This window comes from Oncorhynchus tshawytscha, unplaced genomic scaffold (genome assembly GCF_018296145.1).
Source record: "Oncorhynchus tshawytscha isolate Ot180627B unplaced genomic scaffold, Otsh_v2.0 Un_contig_1213_pilon_pilon, whole genome shotgun sequence".
Lineage (NCBI taxonomy): Eukaryota > Metazoa > Chordata > Actinopteri > Salmoniformes > Salmonidae > Oncorhynchus > Oncorhynchus tshawytscha.
The window spans coordinates 148,989-162,697 of record NW_024609725.1 but is presented as its reverse complement, the minus strand read 5'-3'; the positions used below and the strand labels follow the sequence as shown (position 1 = coordinate 162,697).

Genomic DNA, 13,709 nt, shown 5'->3' with positions numbered 1-13,709 from the left:
AGATAAAGTCTCCAGCTGCAGCGATCGGTTAGCTGCTCAGACAGCAGATGTTTAAAGTTGGTGAGGGAGATAAAGTCTCCAGCTTCAGCGATTTTTGCAATTTGTTCCAGTCACTGGCAGCAGAGAACTGGAAGGAAAGGCAGCCAATTGGCTAAACTAAAACTCTAACATCATCCTCATCCTCAGCTCTGGCATCATCCCCAATATCTGGAACCAAGGACTGATCACACCAATCCACAAAAGTGGAGACAAATTTGACCCCGATAACTACCGTGGTATATGCGTCAACAGCAACCTTGGGAAAATCCTCTGCATTATCATTAACAGCAGACTCGTACATTTCCTCAGTGAAAACAATGAGGTAGGCAGATTGGATGGGCTCCTGTTGACTGTATGACCACATTACAGACACATATTACCCACAGACCCACAGAGAATATGAAAAGAAATCCAAACATCGATATATACTCCTATATCTGTTAGGTGAAATACCGCAGTGTGCCATCACAGCAGCTAGATGTGTGGCCTGTTGCCACAAGGGGCAGTGGAGAACAAACACTGTAAATAGACCCCGTATATATCGGTTCACAGCAGCTAGATGTGTGGCCTGTTGCCACAAGGGGCAGTGGAGAGCAAACACTGTAAATAGACCCCGTATATATCGGTTCACAGCAGCTAGATGTGTGGCCTGTTGCCACAAGGGGCAGTGGAGAACAAACACTGTAAATAGACCCCGTATATATCGGTTCACAGCAGCTAGATGTGTGGCCTGTTGCCACAAGGGGCAGTGGAGAACAAACACTGTAAATAGACCCCGTATATATCGGTTCACAGCAGCTAGATGTGTGGCCTGTTGCCACAAGGGGCAGTGGAGAACAAACACTGTAAATAGACCCCGTATATATCGGTTCACAGCAGCTAGATGTGTGGCCTGTTGCCACAAGGGGCAGTGGAGAACAAACACTGTAAATAGAACCCGTATATATCGGTTCACAGCAGCTAGATGTGTGGCCCCACAAGGGGCAGTGGATACAATACTTCAACTACTTGCACATTTTTTACAACACTGTCATTAGACAACATGTCTATTCTTTCAGAAATGTTTGAGGGCCATGTTAACTCATGTTTACTTGTTAATTCCCATTTTGTTTGTCTACTCTGTTTGATTTGGCTGTGTAAACATGTGTTTCCACTTGCCAATAAAGCCCTTTGAATTGAACTGGAGAGAGGCAGCGAGGGGCAGAGAGGAGGAGAGTTTGTCTAGCGAGGGGCAGAGAGAGGCAGCTGGGGCTGAGAGGAGGAGAGGCAGCGAGGGGCAGAAAGGAGAGAGCTGGAGGGGCAGAGGCAGGAGGGGCAGAGGGGCAGAGAGGAGGGCAGCGAGGGGCAGAGAGGAGGAGAGGCAGCGAGGGGCAGAGAGGAGGAGAGGCAGCGAGGGGCAGAGAGGGAGGAGGAGAGGCAGCGAGGGGCAGAGGGAGGAGGCAGGAGGGGCAGAGAGGAGGAGAGGCAGCGAGGGGCAGAGAGGGAGGAGAGAGGCAGAGAGGGGCAGAGAGGGGCAGAGAGGCAGCGAGGGCAGAGAGGAGGAGAGGCAGCGAGGGGCAGAGAGGAGGAGAGGCAGCGAGAGGAGGAGAGGCAGCGAGGGGCAGAGAGGAGGAGAGGCAGCGAGGGGCAGAGAGGAGGAGAGGCAGCGAGGGGCAGAGAGGAGGAGAGGCAGCGAGGGGCAGAGAGGAGGAGAGGCAGCGAGGGGCAGAGAGGAGGAGAGGCAGCGAGGGGCAGAGAGGAGGAGAGGCAGCGAGGGGCAGAGAGGAGGAGAGGCAGCGAGGGGCAGAGAGGAGGAGAGGCAGCGAGGGGCAGAGAGGAGGAGAGGCAGCGAGGGGCAGAGAGGAGGAGAGGCAGCGAGGGGCAGAGAGGAGGAGAGGCAGCGAGGGGCAGAGAGGAGGAGAGGCAGCGAGGGGCAGAGAGGAGGAGAGGCAGCGAGGGGCAGAGAGAGGAGGAGAGGCAGGAGGAGAGGGCAGGGGCAGAGAGGAGGAGGAGAGGCAGCGAGGGGCAGAGAGGAGGAGAGGCAGCGAGGGGCAGAGAGGAGGAGAGAGGCAGAGAGGAGGAGAGAGGCAGAGAGGCGAGGCAGTCAGAGTAGCGGCCAGCCCACAGCTCAGCTATATTTACTAAGTGGTCCGTTGTCTCTCAGCACCAGACCCATAGACAACACGAAAATAAGCTTATCATTTCTCCACAGATGTTGCAGATGGACAAGACGTCTGGTGCTACGGTTGGACGTGACGTCTGGTGGACGAGACATCAGATGGATGAGACGTCTGGTGGACGAGACATCAGATGGATGAGACGTCTGGTGGACGAGACATCAGATGGATGAGACGTCTGGTGGACGAGACATCAGATGGATGAGACGTCTGGTGGACGTGACATCAGATGGATGAGACGTCTGGTGGACGTGACGTCTGGTGGACGAGACATCAGATGGATGAGACGTCTGGTGGACGAGACATCAGATGGATGAGACGTCTGGTGGACGAGACATCAGATGGATGAGACGTCTGGTGGACGAGACATCAGATGGATGAGACGTCTGGTGGACGAGACATCAGATGGATGAGAAAACGCGAGCTGGCAATGGAACAGACATCAGATGGATGAGAACGTCTGGCTGGATCCAGAGACATCAGAAAAACTCAGGAGTGAGCAATCTGGTGGAACAGAACCATCAGTGGATGAGACAGAACCACGTTCAGTCAGTGAGCTGGTGATCCAGTAGAACAGAACCACGTTCAGTCAGTGAGCTGGTGATCCAGTAGAACAGAACCACGTTCAGTCAGTGAGCTGGTGACAGAACCAGAACGTTCAGTCAGTGAGCTGGTGATCCAGTAGAACAGAACCACGTTCAGTCAGTGAGCTGGTGATCCAGTAGAACAGAACCGCGTTCAGAAACACCTATAAAACAGTTCAACCGGCATGTGTGGTATGATGGCCTCCTGGATAGTGATGCTAAGAAAACAAACCACGCTACTTTATCTGGGAGATGAATCAAGAGAGATATTTTTACCTTCATAGTTTCAGAATTAGTCACAGAACACCGGAGGCAGTGTTTCCCCTAGTTAGATATTCAAGGTGGAGTGCGGAGGCCACCAAAACAACACGTGGCCTCTGGCTATGGAAGCACAACCAAGATTGTCAGACACCAAAACAATCTAAAATAATCCAATTCAGACACATTCATCTTTCTCTTTTTTAAACAAGTGAGAACCCTCTGTATGTATTGAGTTGAACTTAGTGATGAATCTGTCCTGTTGACTTAACTTTAAACTAAATAAGGTGTTTATCCCTGAACGAGCAGCACACACAGCTACAGAACAGTACTGTTGTTCTATACACCGAACCTCTAGATGTCATGTGATCTTTAGAACCTCCAAAAACAACAAGCGCCCTTTATCCTGGAACACAACCAAAACATGGCTGTGTCTGAAATGGCCCACTAGACACTGGTCAAAGAGCAGTGCACGGACAGAGGGGAAAAGGATGCCATTTTAGACACAGTCTAACCACAAACCAGAGCTGGACAAAGTGCCTCAGTGTGCTCTGCTCCGTGAGTCCAGTGTTGGGCAGGCAGCTGTGTAAACACAGATGAATATTATCTTTCGGCTAATGAGTTCTGTAAATGTTCTCCAGTCAAGTGCATTGTCCAAAACATGACGAATGATGTGTATACAAAGGTATGGGATCTGATGAGACCCTGGAGAGAGAGAGAGAGAACCCTGGAGAGAGAGAGAGCGAGAACCCTGGAGAGAGAGAGCGAGAACCCTGGAGAGAGAGAGAGAGAGCGAACCCTGGAGAGAGAGAGAGAGAGAGAGAACCCTGGAGAGAGAGAGAGAGAACCCTGGAGAGAGAGAGAGAGAACCCTGGAGAGAGAGAGAGAACCCTGGAGAGAGAGAGCGAGAACCCTGGAGAGAGAGAGAGAGAACCCTGGAGAGAGAGAGAGAGAACCCTGGAGAGAGAGAGAGAGAACCCTGGAGAGAGAGAGAGAGAACCCTGGAGAGAGAGAGAGAACCCTGGAGAGAGAGAGAGAGACCCTGGAGAGAGAGAACCCTGGAGAGAACCCTGGAGAGAGAGAGAGAACCCTGGAGAGAGAGAGAGAACCCTGGAGAGAGAGAGAGAACCCTGGAGAGAGAGAGAGAGACCCTGGAGAGACCCTGAGAGAGAGAGAGAGAACCCTGGAGAGAGAGAGCGAGAACCCTGGAGAGAGAGAGAACCCTGGAGAGAGAGAGAACCCTGGAGAGAGAGAGAACCCTGGAGAGAGAGAACACTGGAGAGAGAGAACACTGGAGAGAGAGAACACTGGAGAGAGAGAACACTGGAGAGAGAACCCTGGAGAGAGAACCCTGAGGCCATGTAGATAGAATACTGAAGCCCAGAGAGGAGGAGAGGCAGCGAGGGGCAGCCCATGGGTACCTAGACATTGACTCCTAGTCTCTGGCCTCCGATAGCTGGTTGTTTCATCCTTTTCTCCTCTCCTTTATAATATTTAGGACACCACAAAAAGGAAACATAATACTAATGCAGAAATGATTACAACAAATATTTATACCTGTCAAGTGCTGCAACACTATGACCCCATGACCCCATGACCCCATGACCCCATGAGCCCAGCCCCGTTTTGACAGTCTAAAAGCAGTATGATTCCCTTGGTAAACCTCATCTTGATAACCACCTGTACCTTTCACATTACTCTGACAAATCAGCCTAAACAGGCAAAAAGAATTGCAGATATAGCAGCCTAGGCCCACAGGGTTTATTTAAGCACTAAGGCCCAAGGGGCATGTGGTATATGGCCAATATACCACGGGTAAGGGCTGTTCTTATGTACAACGCAGTGCCTGGATACAGCCCTTAGCTGTGGTATATTGGTCATATACCCCAGAGGTGCCTGGACACAGCCCTTACCCATGGTATATTGGTTATATACCACATACCCCAGAGGTGCCTGGATACAGCCCTTACCCGTGGTATATTGGTCATATACCCCAGAGGTGCCTGGATTTATTTATTTTAACCATTTTTTGATTTCACCTTTATTTAACCAGGTAGGCTAGTTGAGAACACCTTTATTTAACCAGGTAGGCTAGTTGAGAATTTATTTTTATTTCACCTTTATTTAACCAGGTAGGCTAGTTGAGAACACCTTTATTTAACCAGGTAGGCCAGTTGAGAACACCTTTATTTAACCAGGTAGGCCAGTTGAGAACACCTTTATTTAACCAGGTAGGCCAGTTGAGAACAAGTTCTCATTTGCAACTGCGACCTGGCCAAGATAAAGCATAGCAGTGTGAGCAGACAACACAGAGTTACACATGGAGTAAACAATTAACAAGTCAATAACACAGTAGAAAACAAAGGGGGGAGTCTATATACAATGTGTGCAAAAGGCATGAGGAGGTAGGCGAATAATTACAATTTTGCAGATTAACACTGGAGTGATAAATGATCAGATGGTCATGTACAGGTAGAGATATTGGTGTGCAAAAGAGCAGAAAAGTAAATAAATAAAAACAGTATGGGGATGAGGTAGGTGAAAATGGGTGGGCTATTTACCGATAGACTATGTACAGCTGCAGCGATCGGTTAGCTGCTCAGATAGCTGATGTTTGAAGTTGGTGAGGGAGATAAAAGTCTCCAACTTCAGCGATTTTTGCAATTCGTTCCAGTCACAGGCAGCAGAGTACTGGAACGAAAGGCGGCCAAATGAGGTGTTGGCTTTAGGGATGATCAGTGAGATACACCTGCTGGAGCGCGTGCTACGGATGGGTGTTGCCATCGTGACCAGTGAACTGAGATAAGGCGGAGCTTTACCTAGCATGGACTTGTAGATGACCTGGAGCCAGTGGGTCTGGCGACGAATATGTAGCGAGGGCCAGCCGACTAGAGCATACAAGTCGCAGTGGTGGGTGGTATAAGGTGCTTTAGTGACAAAACGGATGGCACTGTGATAGACTGCATCCAGTTTGCTGAGTAGAGTGTTGGAAGCCATTTTGTAGATGACATCGCCGAAGTCGAGGATCGGTAGGATAGTCAGTTTTACTAGGGTAAGCTTGGCGGCGTGAGTGAAGGAGGCTTTGTTGCGGAATAGAAAGCCGACTCTTGATTTGATTTTCGATTGGAGATGTTTGATATGAGTCTGGAAGGAGAGTTTGCAGTCTAGCCAGACACCTAGGTACTTATAGATGTCCACATATTCAAGGTCGGAACAGCCCTTACCCGTGGTATATTGGTTATATACCCCAGAGGTGCCTGGATACAGCCCTTACCCGTGGTATATTGGTCATATACCCCATACCCCAGAGGTGCCTGGATACAGCCCTTACCCGTGGTATATTGGTTATATACCCCATACCCCAGAGGTGCCTGGATACAGCCCTTACCCATGGTATATTGGTTATATACCCCAGAGGTGCCTGGATACAGCCCTTACCCATGGTATATTGGTTATATACCCCATACCCCAGAGGTGCCTGGATACAGCCCTTACCCGTGGTATATTGGTTATATACCCCAGAGGTGCCTGGATACAGCCCTTACCCGTGGTATATTGGTTATATACCCCATACCCCAGAGGTGCCTGGATACAGCCCTTACCCATGGTATATTGGTTATATACCCCATACCCCAGAGGTGCCTTATTACAATTATAAACTAGTTACCAACGTAATTAGAGACGTGTAACAAAAATATATTTTGTAATACCCGTGGTACTTCAGCCAATCGGCGTTCAGGTCTCGAACCACCCGGTTAATTATAACCGTTAGGAAACCAAGGGGGTGGAGAACATGTAGTCATGGAAACCAATACAGTTAGGAAAATGTAATACACTAAATCATCAGGATCCATAGATCTACAGAATACAGGCTATGGCAGTGTGCCATAGATCTACAGAATACAGGCTACGGTAGTGTGCCATAGATCTACAGAATACAGGCTACGGTAGCGTGCCATACATCTACAGAATACAGGCTACGGCAGTGTGCCATAGATCTACAGAATACAGGCTACGGCAGCGTGCCATAGATCTACAGAATACAGGCTACGGCAGCGTGCCATAGATCTACAGAATACAGGCTACGGCAGCGTGCCATAGATCTACAGAATACAGGCTACGGCAGCGTGCCATAGATCTACAGAATACAGGCTACGGCAGCGTGCCATAGATCTACAGAAGAATACAGGCTACGGCAGCGTGCCATAGATCTACAGAATACAGGCTATGGCAGTGTGCCATAGATCTACAGAATACAGGCTACGGCAGCGTGCCATAGATCAGCGTGCCATATTATCTACAGAATACAGGCTACGGCAGCGTGCCATAGATCTACAGAATACAGGCTACGGCAGTGTGCCATAGATCTACAGAATACAGGCTACGGCAGTGTGCCATAGATCTACAGAATACAGGCTATGGCAGTGTGCCATAGATCTACAGAATATCTACAGAATACAGGCTACGTTACAGCGTGCCATAGATCTACAGAATACAGGCTACGGCAGCGTGCCATAGATCTACAGAATACAGGCTACGGCAGCGTGCCATAGATCTACAGAATACAGGCTACGGCAGCGTGCCATAGATCTACAGAATACAGGCTACGGCAGTGTGCCATAGATCTACAGAATACAGGCTACGGCAGTGTGCCATAGATCTACAGAATACAGGCTACGGCAGTGTGCCATAGATCTACAGAATACAGGCTACGGCAGTGTGCCATAGATCTACAGAATACAGGCTACGGCAGTGTGCCATAGATCTACAGAATACAGGCTACGGCAGCGTGCCATACATCTACAGAATACAGGCTACGGCAGCGTGCCATACATCTACAGAATACAGGCTACGGCAGTGCCATGGTTCAACAACCCCAGTCATGTATGATTGCATTACTTTGGTAACCCAGATATAGAAATGGTGAAGAAACGTGCAGGTATACTGATCCATTTATAATGTATACAACTACCGTAGGCCTACCTTCTCTCGGTCTCTTGGGCAGTGATTTCACTGGTCCAATCTGCCGCAGCTGAAAAACTTTGCGCACTTCATCACAGCTCGTTAGACTTCCCACAGGTGAAATCAGCCCAACACAAGCAGCAACAAACAAACAACACAGCATCTTCTGTAGTCCCATTTTCAAATCCAGGTTGATGTTACTCAAAAACCCCTATCTAATATTAAAGTTATGAACATTCCTAACAGACCGCCATTCCTTCGATCACAACATCCACATTTCCAAGGTTCCTGGATCTGCCCACAGGTACTTTTCAATGATGGAAAAATTGCCTTTAAATGTTCTAAAAACAATCAAATCCTGAATGAAGTTACAACAGGAGTCGTTGAAAGAGTCATGGGACTGTAGAAGAACTCAACCGCAGCATGTTGAGCAACTTGGCGTGACTGGAGGGAATGGGAATGAGAGGAATGGGCGGAACCATACCTGAGGAGACAGAACCACTGAAGAACTCTACAACCAACAGTGGGGTGCAGCGCCATCTCGTGGACAAACCTCGGAGCGGCGGCCTAAAACATCTCCAAAACAATTAGTATTATAGTCTACTACAGCATGGCTATACGTTACAATGCAACAAACCGTTTGGTACAAAGTTATGGATGAGAACGTTTCTATCGAGTTCCATCGGCCGACTAAACGCCTTTTTGGCCATAGGTATGAGCGTTATGGTGTCCAAATTACGCACAGGTGATTCTGTAAATTACCCACAGGTGATTCTGTAAATTACCCACAGGTGATTCTGTAAATTACCCACAGGTGATTCTGTAAATTACCCAGGTGATTCTGTAAATTACCCACAGGTGATTCTGTAAATTACCCACAGGTGATTCTGTAAATTACCCACAGGTGCTTCTGTAAATTACCCACAGGTGATTCTGTAAATTACCCACAGGTGATTCTGTAAATTACCCACAGGTGATTCTGTAAATTACCCACAGGTGATTCTGTAAATTACCCACAGGTGCTTCTGTAAATTACCCACAGGTGATTCTGTAAATTACCCACAGGTGATTCTGTAAATTACCCACAGGTGATTCTGTAAATTACCCAAATTACAGGTGATTCTGTAAATTACCCACAGGTGATTCTGTAAATTACCCACAGGTGATTCTGTAAATTACCCACAGGTGATTCCCGCAGGTGATTCCCGCTAAGAGGCCGTGATACTGAACTCGAAAGACATCTACTGGGTGAAGGGAACCTTAGTTTTTGAGCAACACTTGATACAAAACAGAATGTATAGAAATTACTATTTTATTTAACCAAGTAAGACCCATTGAGATTAAAAAAAATACTATTTTGCAGGGCGACCTGGCCAGGCAAAACAGGACAACAGCAGCGTGTACATACAATGTTACAGTAAAATACTGAATACAAACAATGTCAAAAGTTACAGATACAATTAAAGATTAGAAACAACTGCAGCTATCACAAACAGTGTTGTCGATCAGTCTTAGAAACAGGCAAGGACACCAACTCCCCTTTTAATGTCTATCACAAACAGTGTTGTCGATCAGAGTCTTAGAAACAGGCGAGGACACCAACTCCCTTTTAATGTCTATCACAAACAGTGTTGTCGAAGAGTCTTAGAAACAGGCGAGGACAGAGTCAACTCCCCTTTTACATGTCTATCAGAAACAGTGTTGAGGCTATCAGTCTTAGAAACAGGCAAGGAGGCACCAACTCCCTAAACTTACTGACAGGGGTACAGAGTGTCTTTATATGAACAGTTTCAGGATGGAGGCTATATACAGGGGGTACAGAGTCAGTGTGGAGGCTATATACAGGGGGTACAGAGTCAGTGTGGAGGCTATATACAGGGGGTACAGAGTCAGTGTGGAGGCTATATACAGGGGGTACAGAGTCAGTGTGGAGGCTATATACAGGGGGTACAGAGTCATATGGGGAGGCTATGGAGGCTATATACAGGGGGTACCGGTAGTCAGAGTCAATGTGGAGGCTATAGATAGGGTGTGTACAGAGTCACAGGTTAGTTGTACATATAGGTGGTAGAGTATCTATGGAGATAGTCAGTGTGTAGGGGTACAGGTCAGTTGTACATATAGGTGGTAGTATCTATGCAGATAGTCAGTGTGTAGGGGTACAGGTTAGTTGTACATATAGGTGGTAGTATCTATGCAGATAGTCAGTGTGTAGGGGTACAGGTTAGTTGTACATATAGGTGGTAGTATCTATGCAGATAGTCAGTGTGTAGGGGTACAGGTTAGTTGTACATATAGGTGGTAGTATCTATGCAGATAGTCAGTGTGTAGGGGTACAGGTTAGTTGTACATATAGGTGGTAGTATCTATGCAGATAGTCAGTGTGTAGGGGTACAGGTTAGTTGTACATATAGGTGGTAGTATCTATGCAGATAGTGTGTAGCAGAGAGAACAAAAGGAAGGGCGATGTAAATGTCCAGTGGCGATTTGATGAATTCTTCAGCAGTCTGACGGCTTGGGGGTAGAAGCTGTTGAGGAGCCTTTTGGTCCTAGACTCGGCCCTCCGGCAGCGCTCGGCCCTCCGGTAGCAGAGAGAACAGTCTAGAACCTGGGTGACTGATGGATCTGAAAGCATCATGATACTGTGTCAAGGTACTTGCTGAGGCCTGTATATAGACCACATCACCATCATCCAGCACTTACCAAGGGCTTTCAACAACATCCTTTCTGACTAACCTTGAAAAAGCAAGATCTGTTTCTAAATTAGAAACCAAATTTCAACTTTAGTTTCTTGGTCAAGTTATCCATGTGCTGTTTAAAATGCAGCTTTTCATCTAACCAAATCCCAAGATACTTACAGGAGGTGAACCTCTCAATGTGCTGTCCTGTCACAGTTAAAATAGTGACTCCATCTGTCTACTTTCAGTGACGGGAAGAAGAAGCAACATATAATTGTTTACCTTGCATTAAGCACAAGTTATTATTCCAAACGCTGCCTTCGAATAAAAGCCAACTGTAAGTCCTGAAAAGCCTTGTCAATTTTAGATGCGCTAGAAGTGTCTTCAGCACACAGATGTAGATTTGCAGAGTCAACAGTCTTCCCTAATAATGTATATTCAGTGTGAAAAGGATCGGAGCTGAAATTGAGCCCTGGGGAAGTTTTTTTAATTTAACCTTTATTTAACCAGGCAAGTCAGTTAAGAACAAATTCTCATTTACAAATGATGGTCTAGGAACAGTGGGTTAACTGGTCTAGGAACAGTGGGTTAAGAAGGAACCGTGGGTTAACTGCCTTGTTCAGGAATAAAAGCCAACTGGATGAGAATGACAGATTTTTACCTTGTCAGCTCAGGGATTCGATCTAGCATCCTTTTGGGTTACTGGCCCAACTCTGTAACCACTAGGCTACCCTGCCTCCTCTACACTCTAACCACTAGGCTAACCAGGCCTCCTCTACACTCTAACCACTAGGCTTTAACCACTGAGGCTACCCTGCCTCCTCTATACTAACCACTAGGCTACCTGCCTCCTCTACACTAACCACTAGGCTACCTGCCTCCTCTACACTCTAACCACTAGGCTACCTGCCTCCTCTACACTCTAACCACTAGGCTACCTGCCTCCTCTACACTCTAACCACTAGGCTACCTGCCTCCTCTACACTCTAACCACTAGGCTACCTGCCTCCTCTACACTCTAACCACTAGGCTACCTGCCTCCTCTACACTCTAACCACTAGGCTACCTGCCTCCCTCTACACTCTAACCACTAGGCTACCTGCCTCCTCTACACTCTAACCACTAGGCTACCCTGCCTCCTCTCACACTCTAACCACTAGGCTACCTGCCTCCTCTACACTCTAACCACTAGGCTACCTGCCTCCTCTACACTCTAACCACTAGGCTACCTGCCTCCTCTACACTCTAACCACTAGGCTACCTGCCTCCTCTACACTCTAACCACTAGGCTACCTGCCTCCTCTACACTCTAACCACTAGGCTACCTGCCTCCTCTACACTCTAACCACTAGGCTACCTGCCTCCTCTACACTCTAACCACTAGGCTACCTGCCTCCTCTACACTCTAACCACTAGGCTACCTGCCTCCTCTACACTCTAACCACTAGGCTACCTGCCTCCTCTACACTCTAACCACTAGGCTACCTGCCTCCTCTACACTCTAACCACTAGGCTACCTGCCTCCTCTACACTCTAACCACTAGGCTACCTGCCTCCTCTACACTCTAACCACTAGGCTACCTGCCTCCTCTACACTCTAACCACTAGGCTACCTGCCTCCTCTACACTCTAACCACTAGGCTACCTGCCTCCTCTACACTCTAACCACTAGGCTACCCTGCCTCCTCTACACTCTAACCACTAGGCTACCCGCCTCCTCTACACTCTAACCACTAGGCTACCCGCCTCCTCTACACTCTAACCACTAGGCTACCCTGCCTCCTCTACACTCTAACCACTAGGTTACCTGCCACCTCTTTTGTCGGCCTTGAAATCTGATTTCAAAACCCTCCTGTGCTCCAGTTGTCAGAAAGGTCCTTTTCCCAAAGACCACATGACTCATGTTATGATGTGTGACACTGTCCGTCACAGTATCTCCCATTCGAAGATTAAAGGCATTTGGAGATTGGAGATAAAATATATCTGAACATCCAATCACATCTCGAGAAGCATCCTTACATCCAATCACATCTCGAGAAGCATCCTTACATCCAATCACATCTCGAGAAGCATCCTTACATCCAATCACATCTGGAGAAGCATCCTTACACCCAATCACATCTGGAGAAGCATCCTTACATCCAATCACATCTCGAGAAGCATCCTTACATCCAATCACATCTCGAGAAGCAGCCTTATCAATCACATCTCGAGAAGCAGCCTTACATCCAATCACATCTCGAGAAGCAGCCTTACATCCAATCACATCTCGAGAAGCATCCTTACACCCAATCACATCTCGAGAAGCATCCTTACACCCAATCACATCTCGAGAAGCATCCTTACACCCAATCACATCTCGAGAAGCATCCTTACACCCAATCACATCTCGAGAAGCATCCTTACATCCAATCACATCTCGAGAAGCATCCTTACATCCAATCACATCTCGAGAAGCAGGGTGGAGATAATATATCTGAACATCCCACCACCCCTACATCCAATCACATCTGGAGAAGCATCCTTACACCCAATCACATCTGGAGAAGCAGGCTGGCTACACATTTCAAATCAAAGCCCAATGGAAACTTTGAAACGGGAAGCTAATTTACATGGAAACTTTATTTGAGACAAAACCACAGCATGAAACAATTACTCCCCATATGGACACATTTAAGCTCCGACAATCAATCTACAACTTAGAAAACTACCTCTTCATTCATTAAAAACAAATCTAGAAAAACAGAATCATGACAGAAAACATACAAGTCTCATTTTTGGTAAATATATGTTTCATTCATTCATTTTAAACAATTACTGCTTTAGCAGGTTCAAAGAGTAGCAGCACCATCTCCTCAATCCTAAACAGGCCGGGACAAGTGCAATACCTTCAGAGTAACAGCACTGACACCCCTCCCAACCTGACCAGGACAGGGACTGACTTCTACAGTTACAACCGGACCGGGACTGACTTCTACAGTTACAACCCGAACCGGACCGGGACCGACTTCTACAGTTACAACCCGAACCGG

General features: G+C 47.5%; 1 protein-coding gene across 1 annotated transcript in view; it reads right to left on the bottom strand.

Annotated features, from left to right (window-relative positions):
- Window positions 1-8,177, bottom strand: part of LOC121845651 (glypican-5-like) — a gene marked incomplete at its 3' end in the record, with an annotated part of 171,288 nt that extends 163,111 nt beyond the window's left edge. Inside the window, 1 exon segment of the mRNA XM_042317296.1 lies at window positions 8,021-8,177. Coding sequence (XP_042173230.1) covers window positions 8,021-8,177 — 157 coding nt within the window.
- Window positions 8,178-13,709: the final 5,532 nt, after the last annotated feature.